Source organism: Bidens hawaiensis, unplaced genomic scaffold (assembly GCF_021521415.1).
Source record: "Bidens hawaiensis isolate Kalapana, Puna unplaced genomic scaffold, B.hawaiensis_p1.1 tig00058296_1, whole genome shotgun sequence".
NCBI classification, from domain to species: domain Eukaryota; kingdom Viridiplantae; phylum Streptophyta; class Magnoliopsida; order Asterales; family Asteraceae; genus Bidens; species Bidens hawaiensis.
In genome coordinates, this window is record NW_027500534.1 from 1,025 (window position 1) to 16,766 (window position 15,742).

General features: G+C 35.8%; 1 protein-coding gene across 1 annotated transcript; it reads right to left on the bottom strand.

The window, feature by feature from the left end:
• Positions 1 to 3,851: 3,851 nt before the first annotated feature.
• LOC143602294 (expansin-A6-like) lies at positions 3,852 to 7,515 on the bottom strand. Its single transcript, XM_077079456.1, has 2 exons — positions 7,032 to 7,515; positions 3,852 to 4,419 (listed from the first exon to the last, which is right to left on the bottom strand). Exons 1-2 carry the CDS (start codon positions 7,490 to 7,492, stop codon positions 4,110 to 4,112), a joined length of 771 nt encoding a protein of 256 aa, XP_076935571.1. The 5' UTR covers positions 7,493 to 7,515; the 3' UTR covers positions 3,852 to 4,109.
• Positions 7,516 to 15,742: the final 8,227 nt, after the last annotated feature.

Consider the following 15,742-nt stretch of genomic DNA (forward strand, 5'->3'; position numbering starts at 1 on the left):
GTATTCAACTCGGTTGTTGCAGCTTTGAATGAGCTGAATGAATACAATCCGAGTGGCAGATATCCGGTGCCCGAGCTCTGGAACAACAAGGAGAAGAGAAAGGCAAGCTTGAAAGAGGGTGTGGAGTTTCTTCTCAGGAAATGGAAAACTGCAAAATCTCAAACCAAGTCGGCTTATTACTGACACTAGTTGGATCTTTAGTTCTTTACTGATAGATGCTAATATTGAGTCAGCTAATTATATCAAGACTTTATGGTTTTCTAGTTAGTAGTTACAAATAGATATATGCACCTAGAGGTGTTAGTTTCTTTTCTTACATGACATGAAAAACAATCATCTTTTGGGATAATTACTATATTTAAATACTTTAGTTAAACGGATTATGTTTTGTGATGTGCTAGCTTAAACATGCAGCTAAATGTGTCACTAGTTTTGAGACATTAAACGTTGTTTTATGAAAACAGACAAATAAATATACTATCTATTATGGTTATTTGTGTCCTTCAAGTTGCTAATCAATGTGACACAATGTTCACTAACAGATTAAGATAATAAGATGCATTACCAAGTCTTAACTACTTGGAAGAACCTTTAGCTTAAACCAAATTCCTCCTTTTTAATCTTTTTGATACGAGGATGATGGGAATAAGAATGGGAATTGGTAACTTTGGTAACACATACACAATGATAGTTTTATATATAATTGGCAATCATGATTCAAGGATACGGTAGTTTGGCAAAATAAAATTGTATACGGGTTTACTTGGGTCATCCCAAATCAGTCAATAGGTCAAAACGGGCAATTATTAATTACGAACTTGTTAACTTAAAAGAGTCCAAATAGGTTTAGCACTACCCATGACTAGTGGTGCTAGGATATTTTTCACTAGGTTCAAAATTTTACAGAGATACTTTTACCGTGTGGGGCCAACAAAATATTTTTGTCGGATAGGGTCGAGTCTTCGAAGAAACTTGCTTCAAATGATTATTATTTGTTTTAAAGGTGATATCATTTGTAGTGACGTGATTCTAAGATGATTTCATCTTAAATATTTTCATATCGACTAAAGTTAACAAACTACAGAGTTAATATGTAATAATATAAACTACAATGTAACACTTAACTTAAAAGACAATCACATAATTCTCATAATTATAGAACAAAGTCATCAGGGATTTTGAAATTTTAGGTCTTCAAATAACGTTTAAGATTTAGAAATCTCAACAGGCTTTTAATTTGCTAAAAAGTACATGAAATTAAAAAGTGAAACAGGTTTTTCAAAATAAAAATGTAAAGTTAAAAATAGTAGAAGTCTCAAACATGCGACCTCTGAAACTAAATGTATTGTAAGACAAAAATTTAAGTTACTGAGACCTTAAAAATTATATTATTTTTATCAGGTCAATAGTTAAAATAGAGTAGGTTTCGGTTCCAACAATACATTCTACATAAAATGCAAAAATGATTGACGTCATTTGAACCCATCCACCATTGCATACCTCCACCCCTGTCCATACGTCATAACCATTGTTTGTCTCAACCACCTGCTCATTGTTGCCGACACCTCGCTGTTAGGCTATGTGTAGTGGAGGGACTACAAATTGGGCGCATTGCGACACGTGGCGCCCAGTCAGCAAAGGGTAAAAATTTGTTTTTGGGGTGTAATGGTGTTGTAGGTTAATATATATATATATATATATATATATACCACACACAAACATATATAATAATATATAATAATAATATTCAATCCAAAATCGCCCGACAAATAGTTGTGACCCCGTCCCTTTCGCCCCACATTTCGCCCGGGGCGGTGTTGTCGCCGGATTTCGCCCCTTTTTGTTGCCCACTACGGGTGGTCTTACCGCCATCACAATTGATCCGTCTCCGCCCCACCGCCGATATCGCCTCCACCTTCAACACCACCTCATAGTTGTCCCCACCGTCGCCGCCTCCGCCACTACAAAATATAGTAGGTAAACCAATTTTGTTTTTTTTTTTTTATTAAGATAACTCATTTCAACCTGGCTCTATTTTAACTATAATCCATTTTGCTCATAACATGTAATGCCGATCCTATTTTGACCGGGAACCCAAACTTATCTAACCCGTCCAGTTTACCAACCCCACTTCTACATTTCTAGTTATTTGGTGGTTGTAAAAAGCCTTTGTCTCAAGAATTCAATGCATTTCAGGCCCATGAGAAATGGGTATCCTAAGATCTTGTTACTTTTTATTTTTGATTGCTCTTTTTGGGATTGTGAAGAATCCAAAGTTTTCTTCTCTCTACAAAGTTTAACTTATATTTTATTCACAAAATTGTAACTTTTTTACAAAAAAACATTATAAGATCGTATATATGTGTCTCGCTTCAAGTTAAGTCAAAAGAAATTATATGATAGGTTAAAAAGAAATTTCCCTAGATGATTAGACGTGTGCCAACTAGAAGAGTTGCATATTATCAATCTTGGATGCTTTTTACCTTGCAAAATATTCTCCACCTTTTAGGTTTTCCAGTTCCCTCATGATTTTATTCCCCAAACATGTTTACAACTTCCCTTACAATCGATATTATCAATGATTGTCAGAGATATAAAAGTAGCCTACTTCAAGGGGTTCTTTGACGTAAAATCTGAATTTATAATCCATGGGAATGTTAACGTACAAATTAAATTATCATGCTAATTTTGATAATCAAGTAGAGTTAATTACTCTACGATGTAATTACATAAAAACTCTACTTGTATATATAATTACTCTACTTGATTCTCACAATTAGTACGTTAATTTTATTTGTATTTGATCCAAACCCTAAAGTAATGTAAATACTTTAAGACTATGTGTTGTGGGGCTTCGTTGGCCTAAGATTCATCCTATAAATTACGTAACATCGTGATGACTGGACTTTGACTAGGCTTCGGATAAAGCCTTGCTCGCTCATTTGACCTTGTTGTGGATGAAGCCCCTGCTCGCGAGCCATAAATATCCAAACCTTCCCCTCCAATCTCCCTTAGCTAGCAACCTGCGAGTAAGATGAACCAACCCCCCCCCCCCCCCAGCTGAAGCCCCTGATCACTAGAAGGTGTTATGGTGTTCGCGAGTGACGTGGCTGAAGCCCCCTCGTTGAAGCCCCACAACACATAAGTAAGTTGTATTGCATGATTGTTATCATGTTTAAACTTTAAAGTTTGAAGTATTTTCTTTTAAGGGCAAACTTTAGGTATAAGTAAGCATTTATGAACACATCTTTCAATTCATTTGAAATCAGTTACAACATATAAAAGAAATATTGTAAGACACGCTAGTATGATCCTTCGATGCTCATTTGATCATGATCTTGTAGAGATGAAAACAATCACATGTAAGATTCTTTCCTCCCGTCCATGATTTTGACACCCTACATTATCATAGTTTGATGAACTTGCCTACTAATCAAGGTTTTAACCACTGAGAAACCTTTTCCATGTTGAACAACCCGATCCTAGCCTTCTAAGGCTTTTTAGTTTTCTACCTATCAAAATTAGTATAGCAGTTGGTTCAATAAATGGTTTAGTTTTCAAGTAGTAATATAATATATTCATTATCCTAAATTCCTAATTACTAACTTATCTTACGCAGACAGACGAGACATCAGGCATGTGATTAAAAAAAACATTTGAAGATATGATGCCTATAATATTTTCAGGAACAAGAGTGAGTAGCTCAACATGACAAAACAAAATAAGAAAAATTAGAAGAATCTAAATATAAAATCACAACAATATTAAAATTATAAATACACCATTGTCACATATATATGTTATGATCCAACCACAGTTACATACAAACTAACCTTGCTCTTCAGAATTTAGAATACGAACCTTAATCTTTTACATATTTTACATACACGCCCCTCATAAAGCAATATAGGAACTAAGCATTCTAACTATTGCATTCGTTTTTTCATCACAAGCTAACCGTTGTTATTATTAAAGATCGTCATACTTCGCAACTTCGTTGTCTAAGATTGACAATTTTTGCAAAAATTTGAATACTTTCACAACAAACTATGATTTTTTTGTCGTGAAAAACTGAATACATTGGTTTGAAAACTCATCGATTTTGTGCTTCACACCCGAAAGTTTTTGCCCGTGAAGGTTTGACCGAATTGCCAGTGGGCGGGTGCAATGTTCCACGAGGTGGAGGTGCGTCGGTCACCGCTTGTAACCCTGAAAGAGAGTGACTGACCGGTGAGAACAGCATTTGATTGCCAGTTCTGACCCCAGTTACGACTCATGCTCATCCAGTTCGTCTTTGTACCCTTGACCCACACTTTTTGAATATCACCAGCACCAGCGACGTTGCTGATCAAAACCAAGTTGAAGTAACGGAAACCGTTAATTGTGAACCTGATTCCCCCTGCTTTTCTGCAAGGGACTCTGCAGTAAAAAACAATAAACACAAAGGTCAGTTTCGTAAAATTAGAAAATAAAACTGTTCGTTATGGTGGGGTGGGGGGAGGGGGGGGGGGGGCAGGATGATTTTCGGAGGAGAACACTTTCGGGGGCGCTATTGGGAGGGGGGATTAGGCTGAGGGGTGTGGGGCTTCAACGGGGGCGCTAGAGCCCCTCCGCTCGCGCCCCCAGACGCTAACACCACACCACCGGGGCGCTAACCGGGGCGATAACCGGGCGCTAGCGCGAAAAAACATGCAGGCGTGAGCCTGTTAGCGGGAGAAGAGAGAGAGGAGCTTGTTGAATTTTAGAAAAAGAGCCGTTGGGCTCTTATTAAATTAAAAAAAAAAAAAAATTCTTATATAATACCCCATTTCATCCCATTTTTATACCACAACTTCAAACCTTCACCCAAAATCAATTCATCTTCTCAACTTTTTTTAAAAAAAATGGCTGGAAATTGCTACCCAAACCTTGATTCAGATTATATTGACGACGATTTATGGTCGTCACCGCACCAACCGATGTTTCATTCGGAGCCGCAAGAATCATCCGGCTTTCAACCATCCAACACACAACCGTCTCCTAACTTTGTTGTTCTGGAGACACAAGAATCACACGGTGAAACTACGGGACCAAAAAGACGCGTCCACCGGAAAAAACAACTTGCAACGGACGGGTCGGGACCGGCTTCGACTCCGAGGACGAAACGGAAAGCCACTCCGTGGTCATCGGATGAGAAGGAAGCCTTGTGTCGGGCTTGGATAGTAATTTCTGAGGATCGGCGTTGCGGTAATTGTTTTAACGTTTTTAAAAATGATTTTTAATAAAAAAGTTAAATGGAAATCTAATTTATTTATTCATTTTGCAGCCGACTACCAAAAGAGCAAGATTTTTTGGACAAAGGTTAGGAAGACGTTCTACATGCTCGTTGGGAGTACAGAGCGGAACGCCGATATGATTTCGGGTCGGTGGTCCGAAATCAGAAAATTTGTCGGCTTGTTTAATAATCTTTTCAACAGGAACAGCGGTCGTATGAGACCAAGTGGCAGTGATGATTTGGCGGTTTACAATTTCACGGTCGAAGAGTGGAAGCAAGAGTGTTTGCGGAGGTATGGGATGGTGAAGACGTGGGACGATTTAAAGTTGTGGGAGAGGTTGAAAAGGTGTTCCAAGTGGGTTGAGCTGGTGGCGCCGGACGTTGATGCGGAAGTTGGGCCGAAACGGACTAAAACTAGTTCGTCTGGAGCGTATAGCACTTCAACCGGGTCGGATTGCCGCGTTGGATTCGACCTAAACATTGCGGAGGAGGAAACGTCTTCACCGCCGAGGAGGCGGCCATTGGGAAGGGACGCCAAGGGGAAAAAACCGGCTGAGGGGGAAACCGTAAACATCGCCAATCTTGTTGAATCCCTCAATAAATTCAACAAAACCATGGAGGTGGTCTCTAATGACAAAAATGAAAAAAGTCGAATGAGAGATTTGGACTTTCTTACTAGAGACTTCAGTAACCTAAATCCGGTCGATCAAATGCTAATGGAAAAGCAAAAGGAACGTATTCGAAAGAGGTTGATCGAAGAAGACCAAGCCGAAGAATAAGAAGAATGTTTTTTTTAGTACTTTAAATTTTATCTTATTTTTAGATATTAATGTGTTTTTTTTATTAATGTGTGTTTTTTTTAATAATTTATGAGTTTTTTTAATAATACGTTGTTTGAATATATTTATAAAAAAATAAAAAAAAATTCGCTGGAGCCCCTGCTGGAGCCCCTCCACACCAGGGCCAGGGGCTCTAACGGGGGCTCCAACACCCCCCTTATCCAGTTTCTCTCTCTGCCACACGTCATAATATTATTGGTTGAAGCCCCCATTAAAGCTCCCCATACCCCTCAGCCTTATGACGACCGACGCTTTTGGAAAGAGTAGTGGGCCATGTGTTTTTCTTCCTCTCTCTCCCTCTCTCACGGAATTGATTTCGCAATTAAGGTGTTGACATGGTACAATAAAAGTGTTGTGGGACCTACATACTTTAGTCTTATCATGCGTCATTGGTCGTTCCGGTCCTTACATAGGGTACCCCTTCTCACTAAACCTACCCAATCATATAAACAAATGTTTTTTAAAGTATATTTTATAAAATACATGTTTAAAAAATAGTTTTTAACGTAGTTTACTGTTTTAAACCTGTCTAAAATTTAATTACTTTACACATGGCCTAAGTAATAAACTTTAAAAAGGGCAAGACAACTTATAATAACAAAAATCAAGATAAAGTTGCAATATGAAAAGTGTAATACATTAATTATACATGTGTTGTCCATGTGTGCTTCTTTTATTATATTTCTAACACATAAGTCTTTAACTCTAGTAAATAGGGATAATTCATTATTCAGGGGCGTTTATGACAAATTGTATAAAAACTAATCATCTAATTTAGGGGTACTTTAGTCTAATAACCTAAACATGAACCACAAGTTGCGTCGCTTGCCTTTTTCAAAATTTCAGCTTTGAAAAGTTATGCCGCTTGTCTTTTTTAAAATTTCAGCTATATAAAAACTGCGATATAAAATAATAAAGGGTGGGAGATAGAAGTATACCGGCGGTAAGAAACGGGGACGATACCAGCACGATACTCAGCAATTTTAAGAAACATAGGCATGGCAAGGTCGAAATGAGTACGAGGAGGGTTACACCAACCACCATTGTCATTTGGCAACGCGTAATTCGGTGGGCAAAAATTGGTGGCAGTGATGAAAATGGAGGGGCTACCGGGGTGGCACCACTGCGGGTTGTTAGCACACTTTATTTCAAAACAAGCACCGCAACTAAACCCGTTATTAAACAACGCGGTGCTCAGTGCAGCCGTGTTAACCCCGTACCCTTGGCTGTATAGGTTCCCGTACCCACAAGCACCACCCATTGTACCCGAGGCATCACTACCGCCATAAAACGTTGCATGGGCACCTTGCCACGCCCCGCCAGCATAGTTTCCGGGGAGTCTAGCATCGGTGACCGACACGGTGGCGATCAGGAAGATAATGTAGCCGATGATTCCCATTATTGTTATTATTATGGTGAAATGTGTGTATGGGGATGAAGAGAATGAGGAGGTGTGTAGGGTACTTATGGAGATGTTTGGGGGTAGTTATGTAATTTTGACTTGTTGGATAACTGTTTTTTACGCGTATAAATTAGTTAATTATAAAGTCGTTAATTAAGAGTAAGCAGAGATTGTGTGGGACCGGTAAAAAAGTTGGTTGTTGATATTGTGATTCATTTGTGAATTTGTGGATAGTTGGATTTGTATGGACCAGTATGATACTGTAGGTGACCGGATCCGATGGTTATTGTATATACATCTACACATTTATTTGCATTCATTTATATTAGAGGCAAGAGATTCATTCTAGCATAAATTTACATTTTTGTAATTTCAACATCATTATTTAGTCAATTTCTTTCAAGATACCTATTCTGTTAAATTATGATGGGAAAGAGGTTAGTTTAAAATGTCATGTACGGGTTGATTTACAATTTAAATTTGATTAAAACCGATTTCCAATCCAATCTAATATTAACCGGGAAACAAGCAATGAAACGTGTGAACCAAACAAAAGCGTAACTTTCTCGTTCATAATTTCATACAAATACATTAAGTTGATCAATGTGTTATTTTGTTAGACTGCCTATTCAGGATCCTTGAGCTCTCACAAACGCCTATGAGGTACACGAAGGACGAAGCCTCACGAACCAGCCATTGTGTGGCTTGTCTTTGGGTGGTTTTTGGACGACGTTCATGCATGCCTACGGACAGGTGTGGTGGCCCTCGTTGGTATCTTATTTTACATTTTTCTTTTTGGTATAATATCACTTTTTCCTTTATGTATTTGTTATAAGTTGCAATATCAATTTAATAAAACTTTAAGTTTATAAAATTAAAAACTTGTAAGCTTTGTTAGTTAAAATGTGATATTTACAAATAATGAACTTATTATAGTTAATTATTTTATTAAAAGCTAAATTGATTTATTAAAATAAATAAAGTAGCCAACTAGCCATAGAAAATTGTAACATTTGATTATGTAAAAAAATGTAACAAAGGTTGTAGCTTTGAGTGATTGCTTAGGAAAAATTTGTAGGAATGTTTATAAACACATTAATATGTGAGATAACTAGTTAAGTTTGTAAAAAGTTTTGACTTACCACATTGCAATGTTTTTAGACCATGTGTAGTCAAAACGTCTTACCCTTAGGCATTTTGTTTCATGTGGCATCTCATCAATTTAGAGTTTTGCAAAAAGTGGTGTAGGTGGGCAAAACGTCATAACTCTCCTACAACAATTACATTTATTTCACTCTCTCTCATTTCCCCACACACAATTTTATCAAAACTCGTGCCACCTTCACGTTTTGTAGAAAATGCTCCCCAAAATGCCTAGGGGCAGCGTTTCCCGGCGTTATGGAAGAAAACTTGGGATACCCGGCGTTATGGAAGAAAACTTGGGATACCGCCACCACTACGGGTGGCCATAGCGATTTGTTTTAACTGTTATAATTTAAGTAAACAAAAAAGGTATAATTAACATATATGGGCAAACAAAAAACCTTTTATTCTTGTGAAGTAAATTTGATCAATAACTATTTTATTTACCCACAAAGGTACACAATGTGGTTGTCGGTTCAAAAGCAGGGCTATTTATTAGGGATGTTTTGTTAGGAGAAATGTACCTCTTTTATATTAAAGCTTGTACATTTGTTTTGTTTTTATGTTGTTACTAGTTTACCATACTTATTTACCTTTTTTTTTTCTTAAAAAAAATTGTTTGTAACTTTGTAATCCTTACTCTTCTAGTTAAATATAGAGCTTCGTAGTGACCATATGAAAAGTTCAAACAATAATAATAACTATACAATAAATAAATAATTTTAGGCCATGAAATATACCGAACAAGAAACAAGGGATAATCATGATGTAAAAAAATATAAAAAAAATTATATGATTTGTTTATGTATAGTTATAATAACTACTTATAGTTATGATAAGTAAGAGTCGTTGGTCTAGCGGAGCAAAGCAACATGTAAAATTGTATCCTTTCATGAGAAGTTTAGTTTTCGAGTAATGTGATGGACGATAATATAGATTTAGTAAATAGTGTTAACAGTTTCAAAAAACATTTATATATGTAGAAATAAGTTTTAGTTAATAAAAAAAACTATTAAGTGCCGTAATTAACCAAATACTATTTTAATATCCGTATACTTCACGTATCAAATGCTAAGCTTCCTTGGGTCTTTAGTCAAAATTAAAAGACGGGAACTAAAGTCAAAATAAAAAGTCAGTACGTGATCACCGGCCGTGATTAAAGGGTTGTGGGATATGAGATGGATACAACACAATTATTACTACACTTTTTAGAAAGTCATATTTAAAAGGTCCTTACAAATTCAAATTAAAATTAAAATGATAAATTAAACATAAAGGAGAAAACAAAATTTATATTCAAATATTAAATTTCATTAGATTAAACAACTTGTTATAACTTATAAGGTCTCCGTTTGTCCAATTAGTTTCTACATTGATCATCATTTGTAAGTATACTTGTTATTGATTAATAACTATGGTTCTTTCTAAAAAAAATTACAAAGATGAACATAGAAACATATTCACTTACATGCAATTTAAACTTACGTATAACTTTTCAAATTGTGGTCATAAAAGCATATTATATTTTACTCAATTAACTCTAGCTATATGATAAAGACTGATCGGTCGAAAGGTTAATGGACTCTAATTCTATAATGTTGTCGATATCACACACCAAAATAGTTCTTGATATGTCAACCAGCTATGGCAAATTTATTTCAAGATAATTATACATAGGTCGATTTTCGACCTACATTATGCGAAAGTTTTTATTCCAACTTTACCCCTCTTACAATGGATTTTGCTCCCCTCTCTCAGAGCATTCACGCCCCATACATCAAATAATGTAAGTAGTGTGTTTATAATGTAGTGAGTGGTTTAGAGTGGTGTGAGTGGAGGAAAGAAAAAATGTAGTGATTACTTTGTATATTTGAAAAGTTATTGTTCACCTTTATAATTTTTTAATACTTTTTGAAAGTGGTTGTAAGTGAATGAAAAATGAAATGTAATATAAAGATATAAATTATTATTATATAATAAAAAGATAAAATATATAATGTTTTTAGTATAATTTTGAATTTGAAGTAGTGAAAGAGATATAAATGCTCTCTCCGTATAAAAGGGTAAAAAGATATTATGTGGTTATTTTGTCACATCAATGTGGCTTTGTTCTTGAATACTCACCCTCCCCATGTGCAAACTTGTACCAAGAAAAGACCCCCCATGTGCAAACTTGTACCAAGAAAAGACCCCCACCCCCTTGCTTCAAATTAAAGGCATAGCCCCACATGAACAAATGCACGGGTAAACAAGGTAACTTGCAATCATAACAAGTTAGAATTGTAAATTAAAGCAACTATAATTTTTACAACTACATTTGATAATTTCATTCTATTAAAAAGGTCTCATTTTAGTAGTATATATAAAAGGAAAAAAATTGAAAACATACTAGTAAGTAAAAAAAATACAATTAATAATGACTAAATTTTCTAAATGTTTTGTTGAAGTTGCAGTTTCACGAAAAGAAAACTACCCGGTTTTCATTATTTTTAATATTTTGAATGCGGCTTGTGGTTATTCGGTGTTTTAGAAATAAAATAAAATGATTTTTAAGTAAGTTTTGAATTTAATGTTGAGCTGATGTGATTTTTTTATGAGCGCTCTGTATTGTAGGTGATGTTAGACCTAATCATCATTTTTGAATCTTTACAAGAAAGAGTCACGTTGATTTGTCATATTTGGGCATCAATCTCCTTTTTTTCTCCCGGTTCTAATATGTATACTTAGTCGTAGTACGTCTATCTTCTTGGGTTTTCTTATGGATGTTTCCGTATAATTAGGGCTTTTATCTAACATTTTTTTAATCCTTAATTGGATTTGATCACTCACCACTTGAAAAGAGATAATCTTATGTTACACCTTCATGAGATAATCTTATGTTACACCTTCGTTATAGTTTATTTTTCAAGGCATGTTATACTTTGCATTTTGTTTGAGGTAAATTGATTGATTGGCTCTAAGTTTAATGCTCGTGTCTCCTAAAAATATGTTTCAAAAACAGGATCAATTTGACTGGGACCTGGACATAGGGCAAGTTCAGTTCGATGTGTTTAGCCCGTTTTTTGTTAAACCAACCAGTTTGGCTTTTAGCTGTCAGATCAGTGAAAAAAACACCATTAAAAATTAAATGTCTAGAAATAAAAACTATCATGCCCTTTCAGAAGATCATACTGCGTCCATGTAGTTTGGAATGAATATTCAGTTTGCGTCTCTCGATCTTCATCACCTCTGTCTTCATTACCTCCACATCCACAACCACCAAAAATACATTTTGGCCATGCTAGCCTAATCACAGTCTTTCATTTCCGAACCTAACCCTATAGTTGCCTGAGGTCGATTAGCTTGCACACCCGATGCAGTCTTCATGCCAACAACAATAACTCCCCCCATCTCGTTTCCAACTTCCCACTGACCATTTCTGATCGGCGATGTAATAATGCCCCTTTAGTGGTATTACAGTTGGAAAAATGAAATTAACGTTGTTCAGTCATCCCCCAATCTATAATTTCACCATTCTAACCACTAATCAATCCCAAATCGAAACAGTTGTATCTGTGTCTCTTTGGTTCGGTTATACTGTATGCCCACCGCATGTTCGTCAATCAATGGAAAAACCTCATGTTTTATATTATCTCCGCAAGAATTTAAATCCATCAACTGCTTTTTATGTTATTCAGCATATGCATACCAATTTGAATTACCCTAAACCGTCTTTTGTGTGTTACAGTATACTAAAAATTTGAATCTTGTTCATTACATTGAAACATATAAGTTTCGGTTAGAGTTGTTTTATCGAATCAGTGCTATTGATTTACCAGAGTCAGTGTTTGATTTTGATTTTATTCATACCCATTTGTTTGTTTTTTTTTTTTTTTATATAAAACTGAAACCTGGAGAGGCATGCTTGACCCAGACCACTGAATAAGATTCGTGTACAAAGGATGAAAGACATTAATCAAAAGTAGGTCACACTCATGATGGTGTAGTGGGTGTGATGGTGAACGACGGTGGCACGCTGGGTTTGGTGGTGGTGGTGGTGTCTACAAGCAAGTGTGAAGAAGAAAGTGGGGTTTTGTAAACCGCATGGACACAAAGTATGGAATGAGCAAAAGTATGTGGATAGAAATAGTCAGTAGAAAATCGATCTTGATCTTGCCCTTGAAACTATCATTGTTAAGTAACGGAGGAGATTGGATTTTCGCATCTTGAAACAAAGGGGACACAAATGCATCATTTTGACTTTTAAGGTACAAATTGCTCCCGTCCATAAACCACAGGGACGCAAATAAGTTTTAATTATGTTCTTTGATAATGTCAAATTGATTATTTAATATTCACTTTGCACTTTATTCATTTAAATATATTTTTCTAGTTTTCAATTTGTCAACGACAAAAAAACCACTTTTGTCGTTATGATAAATGGTTACGTCATAAAATTAGACGTAATTACATGAAAATGGCTGTAATGGATAAAGTAACTCGACCAGTTCAATATCTATATATATATATATATATATATCATGGTTTTTTATAACTGTTTGACGGTTTGGTTTACAATTGAAACTTCAAATCAATGACGCGTGATGTAGATATTAAGAATTTGGACGCAAACATGTCTAGGGTTAAAATTGCAAAGTTCATGATTCAAGAGGGTTTGACGTTCGACAACCCAAGTTTAACAAAGATGCTTCACAAATATACGTAATTAGAAATTAACCTTGTATGCAATACATGTATATAATTTCATGAGCTATATATATTATTTTTTCTGGAATATTAATCTTATAATTAAATAATTTGAGAGAAAAAAAAAGAGAAAGCCGATTGATTACTAATAGATTTTCACAATTTTATGGTTTTCTTATGAAATCCATACGTATGTTTTATAATTGAAGCCCCTACTACTGTACCATCTTCCCCTTGGTTCGGCCCCACCAAATGTCGCAATCATATTTGACAAAGGTCAAATATTTCCCAATCAAGTTAATAAGACAAAATGTAGCGGGTGCGTTGTGGTGTCGGGAAAAGCCCCACAACGTCAAGGACATAGTTGTCAAAAGCGGTTATAGCGGGCCTATAGCACGCTACATAGCGTTGCAGCTATAGGTCACTATATACCACATATCGACAATATAGCGGTAGGTAGCGATGTACGTTCTTTTATTAATACATGTAACACCGCGTCTATAACCATATAAGCTTTTAGCCAAATATACTAACTTTTATAAGTATAGGAACTAAAATGAAAATTATGAAAATTTGAACTCATCGCGATACGCGACGGCTAACCTTGAACCCATAGTAGCGCGATGGACTTGCACAACAACCCAGAAATGGGCGGCGTAGCAATACGCGATGGCTCACCTAATGGGACCATCGCGTAGCGCGATGACAAGGACAAACAGCCGGGGAAACGTGTCCAACCACGTGTCAACACGTGGCACGATATGACAGGCCACGTGTCACGTGCTGGTATGGCGGCGTCAAATTGCGGCGGCGCGATACGCGGCGGGTGTGAGAAAACCCATCGCGTATCGCGATGGGTACCAATTTTGGCCTATAAATAGAGGGTTACGGGATTGAGCCACATTCATCCCAAAACACACTCAATTTCACACACTTAGCATAGAAAGTCGTGTCCTGTTGCCGTAGCAAGCCGACGTGTCATTTTCTCGAAGTTCGTGCTAGTAACGAAGTTATAATCAAGCTACTAATCACAAAGCGATTAGATCAAGATCTTACCTTTTTCTTATTATCATTCTAAGTATCCGTATTAAGGTAGGAGTTATGTTTAATTATTTGAATTATAACTTAGACTATCAATCGAAACTATGGCTATTAACCTTGAAAGTATTTATAAATATTCTATAATCATTCATAAACGAGTTTTCATAAACGTTACTTTATAGCAAAGTAATGTTAACAAAAGATATATTTTGACGGGCATGTAGTAAACTGTAAGGGGGATATCACTAGTAGTAAGTTTCTTGCCTAAGGAAAGTAATTCGTACAAATCCCAATCAACCGATGGACCCGTTTACTTACCTGGAGAAACTTACCAACGTGTTATAACCTATTAAGCCAAAGCATGCTATATCAAACGTCACATAAAACCAAGTATTTTCATTCACAATCAAAGATAACTGATTTCAAGGTTAAGCTTAGCAATCTTAGATTAATCAAGAAACACCATTCAAAACATTCATACAAACCTATTTATGTATAGGTTAAATATCATTCTCAATCAATCAGTCAAGGTTTTCAACACCAACGGTACATGTGAATACGTTAACCTTTACAATCAGTCAAAACATATTTATACTTGTTAAGATGAACGGGTGTTTGTCTTAACGAGTCAGTCAATGTTTACATGAGATTACGAGATCTCTAAAACGTTATAATACAAAGTAGAGAATAAAATCAACTCAGATTGAATACGCATGTGTCTGGATCCAAACATAACTGTTAAGCCTAATCAGTCAAAGGCTAGGTAGCCGCAGGCTAAACGGTCATGACTAGTTCTCTGTTCAAGGTTTCATGGCTCGAAGAATACAGTTGTCTGTGTAGGGAAGTGGTACATATACCGGAAGTAGATATACTTCCGCTGAGTTTGTCATGAAAACTATGTTTGTATTGTAATCGTCATTCAAATGTTTTAAAGAGTCATACGTGTTCACCAACATATAGCTGACGTATTTTTCCAACCCATTGCAGGTAATTAAGCATAAGTAGCAATAGCAAGGATTGGAGTCTATTTGAAGATAGAAGCACGTTACGAGATGACTCCATTTTGATATAAAATCCTTGTAATATAAAACATATATTTTGTAAACCGATACTTGGGCATTTAATTCCCAAGTAAATTTTCAGTATAAATTAATATTATATTCAACCTAAAGTCTTCCGCTAATATTAACCCATAAACTTTGATATATTTACAAAACAGATACCAACTTGTGGTCACACGCATAGGCCCTAAGTCGGGGTGTGACAGGTTGGTATCGGAGCCATCCGTTTCAGCGAATTAGGTATTAAACATTAGTACCTAAGCTTTAACCATTAAAGTTATTATTGTTTCTATTATTATTATTTCGTAGGGATAAG

Bases quoted from the DNA above. Each gene is read 5' to 3' on its own strand.
- LOC143602294 (XM_077079456.1), bottom strand. From the start codon at position 7,492: ATGGGAATCATCGGCTACATTATCTTCCTGATCGCCACCGTGTCGGTC. The intron at 4,420-7,031 runs GTATACTTCTAT...TTTTTACTGCAG, and splicing joins GTCCCCGTTTCTTACCGCCG to AGTCCCTTGCAGAAAAGCAG.